Source organism: Crocuta crocuta, unplaced genomic scaffold (genome assembly GCF_008692635.1).
Source record: "Crocuta crocuta isolate KB4526 unplaced genomic scaffold, BGI_CrCroc_1.0 scaffold124, whole genome shotgun sequence".
Taxonomy (NCBI): domain Eukaryota; kingdom Metazoa; phylum Chordata; class Mammalia; order Carnivora; family Hyaenidae; genus Crocuta; species Crocuta crocuta.
The window spans coordinates 2,956,561-2,961,318 of NW_027551573.1; the positions used below are offsets into that span (position 1 = coordinate 2,956,561).

At 52.4% G+C, this 4,758-nt stretch overlaps 1 protein-coding gene across 1 annotated transcript in view; it reads left to right on the forward strand.

Annotated features, from left to right (window-relative positions):
• Nucleotides 1-3,705, forward strand: part of AMFR (autocrine motility factor receptor) — a 35,690-nt gene extending 31,985 nt beyond the window's left edge. The window contains exons 14-19 of the mRNA XM_077751287.1: nucleotides 1,561-1,681; nucleotides 1,924-2,022; nucleotides 2,300-2,384; nucleotides 2,777-2,879; nucleotides 3,181-3,331; nucleotides 3,640-3,705. Coding sequence (XP_077607413.1) covers nucleotides 1,561-1,681; nucleotides 1,924-2,022; nucleotides 2,300-2,384; nucleotides 2,777-2,879; nucleotides 3,181-3,331; nucleotides 3,640-3,705 — 625 coding nt within the window. The remainder of the gene's footprint in view (nucleotides 1-1,560; nucleotides 1,682-1,923; nucleotides 2,023-2,299; nucleotides 2,385-2,776; nucleotides 2,880-3,180; nucleotides 3,332-3,639) is intronic.
• The last annotated feature ends 1,053 nt before the right edge of the window (nucleotides 3,706-4,758 follow it).

The window sequence follows — 4,758 nt, forward strand, 5'->3', positions numbered from 1 at the left end:
TGCCGGCCGTTGGAGGGGCTCGGCCGGGCTGCCGCTGTATAAAGCATGTGGTCTGAATAGTGTTTGGACAGCTGACAAACTTCATCCTTTTTTGTAATACTTTCTATGTGACATTTCTCTTCCCGTTAGAAACACTGCACATTTTAACTCTAGGCATGATCTCTTCTGGCATCGACTGGACTTGTTAGGGGTGGGGGGCGGCCGAGAGGAGGAGGAAGGCAGCCGGAAACCCCGAAGCAGGCCGCTCCGACTACCAGGTCACTGCTGCTTGTAGAGGTCACGGCGGACGTTGGTGTCTTTAGCTCCAAGCCTGGCAGGAAGAGGCGGAGTGGGGGGCAGGATTCATGAAAAGCCGTGCGGAGATGTGCGGGCTGAGCCCCACTCCGCCACTGGATGTTTCTCTTGTCAAACTGCTGTGCTCACCTGCGTGGCGTTCGGAACGCTCCAGGCGGGGCGCGTGGGGCCGGAGCCCTGGACCGGCGGGGCATGCCGGAAAAGTGACTCTTGGTTCGGTATGTGGAGCAGAGGAGGGGAAAGCCCGGGGCCGCAGCGGGTGAGGAGGTGACCTGTTGTGTCCCAGGCCATTGGGGACTGATTGCTGAGCCCTGATCTGAAGCCGGCTTTATTTCTGAGAGCAGGGGTGCTCCTGCGGCTCATGAGCACCCCTGCGAGTCTGTCCCCCTCCCTGTAATCCATCGTCCTCCTCCCCCGGCCCAGACCTGGGGAAGGCCAGCCCCGAAAGGGCTGAGCCGCAGAGCTTTGGTTTATGGTTCCGGTTCCTTGGTCACGTCAGTTAGGCAGTGCCAGGGCCTGTGGGTCTGGTCCCTTCAGAGAAAAGGAGAGCCTTACAAACTGAGCACGTCGCTGTTGGAGGGCTTTCTTGAAGAAGTAAGAGCTCTTTTGTGTCTTTCTTCCCCAGAGCCCTTCATTTTCATGGCTTTGCTCCTGTCAGTTTAATTAAACATAGAAAGGTAAGATGCCGAATCCACCTGCCTCAGAGCGGACCCAGGGCCTGAACCTGTTCAAATTCTTCCCACATTTAACTTTCAGGATTTGAAACACGCAATCATAGGCTACATAGTTCAGTTTTATGTTCTATTGGATTAAGTTTTTTGTTTATTTTTTTTTGAATGTTTGAAACATAGGTTTATGGTAGTCCTTTGGGGAAGAATCCAGTATTATCTAAAATGATTGGCAAAGCTCAATGTATTTTACATAACTGAACATTTTTGGAATGTTGAAATGTAATTGAAGAGAGCAATGAGTAAATGTTTAGGCCGAGATAATTTATTTGAATAAATCTTTCAAAAGCCTTACCTTGAAATGCTGTTAGTAAATTTCTGTGATTTTTTAAAAAAAAAAATTGGTTTTGTTTTGCTGAGAGCATAGCTATTTGTTTTTATTGTAAAAATAATAATGATAATAAAAAGCAAACTCTTCTAGCGTGTTGTGTGTGGCTGGATGCTAAGGCGGTTTTCCTCGGAGGCGCCAGAGTTAGACCCCACTTCGATTCTGCGTGTACCATTTGTGGAGGGTTTTTCCCATCCTTACACCTTGCAGGTTGCACACGTTGAGGATGACCCTCACATTCCACATGTTCTCAGTGAGGGACGTGTGGAAGGAGGCAGTGGGTGAGATGCCTGCTGAGGGTCCTGAGACCTTGGAATACAGCAGCGGGACCGTGATCAGCGCGGAGACCTGCCTTCCCTAGCTTGAAATGACCCAAGAGGAGAAGTCCTAAACTCACCCTTAGGTTTTGCAGTTGGACAGCAAAGGATCCTGGGCACTGTGCAGTTTCTTGGTTTTTGTCACTTCTTGGGGGCATCTGGGACAGATGCGCCAGGTGGTAGCGGGAGGCCAGGCCAGGGTATTGTTACATTAGGTGGGGGCCCCATCCCGTCATATACATCTTCCGTGTCCCAGCTGTCCCCGAGCCCAGGCCCAGCTGCCCTAGCTCGGAGCAGAGGGCAGGCTGCTGGTTCAGGTTGGTCGGCTGAGAAGGAGGCGCGGTCCGGCGCCGTGGTGAGTGCTGGTTGGGTGGCCCCTGCCCCCTGCCCTCTCTGGGCTCTGTTGGAAGTGGTCTGTGATGCTCTCTCCATTTTCCTGTGGGCCCTGTTTTGCTGACATGTCACTTTCTCCTCGGTAGTCCCCCACTCCCAAGTTTTGAGGCTTTCACAAACCATAGAATGGTGGTCCTTGTCAATGTCTTGTGCCGGGACAGAGCCGAGGTGTCCAGGTGGCCACGTGGACCTGATTCCCCACCGGGGCGGTGTAGACAACACGCTCTCTTATCTTTTAGCCAGCAGATGTCCTCTTGGGGGCGGAAAGCAAGCTGAGCGCCCTGCTGACGCGGGAGCCGGCCCTGCTGCCGAGCTTGTCAAGGAGTAACCGCCCGCCTGCCCGGAAGGCCCTTCATCACCTGGAAGCCTCTGTCTCTCATCTCATCGCCCCTGCTCCTGTTAGGTTAGAAGCGGTTCCAACCCAGCTGTGCGTTAGAATCACTCATGGAGCTTCTAGAAGCCGTGATGCAGAAGTTCTGCCTCCGGGTTCCTTGTTTTCATTGAATTGGTCTTTCCCTGCACTCTTTGGCCCCAAATGCTTCCTGACTTCCATTTGAAGGGAGACAAGGCAAAGAAACCTGTTGGTTTTACCTACAAAACTCACTTCAAAGTTGAGAAAGAACACCCTAGGACATAGCCCATTTTTAGGGGAAATGCAGGTAGACAGAGTCACGGCATCCTTTGATCTTCCATCTCAGTCCTGGTTTGCCCCCTAGACCGGCATCATGTCAAGTTTGTGGCCATGATCGCAACCTTGCCATCACTGAAGATGGTGGCGGGCACCCCCTATCTGCAGGAGGTCGGGGGTGAGGGTTGCAGGTAGAAAAAGCACTGGACAGAGGCACAGCCCTGGCGGAGGAAGGCCTAGGGTGCTCGATCTGTTCTCGAGATCCCAGGCTCTCTGCAACAGACCTCTACCGCCACCCCCACTAAATTCAAAACACCCTTTGGGGTGCCAGTGGGAGCACTGCCACTTGGTGGTGTGTGGAGAGGAGTCCAACGAGCTGACCTGTCCCCGGCCCTCCCGTTTCCCTGGACGGCTGTAGCGCCACCACCTGCTTGGCTGACGAGCGATCTGTAGACACGATACAGGGACTTTGCTGGGCTGTGTCCCCTCCAGGTCCCAGTCTCGAGCACTTGGCTGGTTCTTCCAGCAAAAACCTGGCGAGCTTAGGGGAGAGGTGGTGGGGCCTGCAGCCTGGGGGAGAGGAGAATCCGGCTCCTGGTGCCAGGCCGTGCGGATCTCAGGCGCCCTGTGCGATCCGCCCACGGTGGGTGCCTGGCATCCGGGCTCAGTAGGGGAGATTTTTAAAGATGTCTGAGTGTGTGCTCGCTTCGGCAGCACATATACTAAAGATGTCTGAGTGGATGCGTGTGACCCCTCGGGTGCAGAAGGCCCAAGCAACTTGGCCTCATTCTTAGGACCGCCCATCCCCCCATTGCAGTAGGGCCACTGGTCCAGAGGAAACAGGTTCCTGTTTTAGCAGGAGGTTTGGGATGACATGCCATCCCCACCCCCACCCTCACCCCACCATTTACTTCCCATTTCGGCCTTCAATCCCACCTCCCCTGGAACCAGCTAGTGAGGAGGAGCCGGGGCCAGGAGGAAGAGGGCATCCAGTCCCTGGGCCCTCGCTGCTCCTAGGTGGCTGTGCTCAGCTGGCTCCCCTTGGAGGCAGCGCTGAGGGGGGATGCAGATGTGGGGAAGGTCTGGGATTGGGGGGGGGGCGCAGGGAGAAAGTCCTTATCTGGTACCTACAGCCCTACCCGCCCGTCTCCCCAGTGGCTGTGGCCCAGTCAAAACCCTTCCTTCCCCTCCTGTCCGAATGACGCCCGAGCGTGAGAGACTCAGAATACAGACAAACATTCTCTTTATTGAGCTACACATGAATTTTCCATTAGTCAGAGAAGTAGACTGGCAGTGTGTAAGATCTCACAGACACCTCACCGATTGGGAATAGAAAGGCTTAGAAAGACCCGTGGGCTTTTTTTTTTTTCTTTTTTCCTTTTTTTTCAAGTTTTTTTTTTCCATATTTTTTATTTTTTGTGTGTTTTGTCTTTTCGCCTCCTCTTTATCTGAAATGGCCGTGACTGGTCTTCTTCAGCAAATAGTAAGTCTTAAAAGTGACACCGTGAAGAGGTCTGGGGTTTGGATACTAGTCAAAGTAGAAATGACATAGGACTGATCATGAAAACTGGCTTTCGTGTAAACACTACATTCCATCTGTTTTTTAAATTTTTTTTTTGTTTTTTTTCCATCTCGTGGTATTTAAAAATTTTTTTTTGTTCTTTTTATCTGCAGCACAAACATCCCCACATGAGAAGGAGCAGACACAGGTCACTGGAACAAAGGAAAAGGCGAGGGGCGCACACACAAAGGGAGCATCCGAGGGACCGAGAAGCAAAAATGTCAAAGGAAAAAAAAAATCCACAACCCCGTTTCCCAAAGGCTGTGAGAGCTGAGCCGGTAGGTGATACAGCGTGCTCTTCAGGACACAAATAAAAGCAAAAATGAAAACGATAACGAAAAATCATAACGGGAGTCTGTAGAAAGGAGGTTGTGGGAAAACTGTCGTCTATAAGGGCTCTATTTATACACGTTTGTTCGGTACTCTTTGGCAGCTACTGGCCAGTCAGAGCTGTGCTTTTCCTGTGCAAACCTGGAGGGAGCAGGTGGTGGGCAGGGTGGGATGGGGGG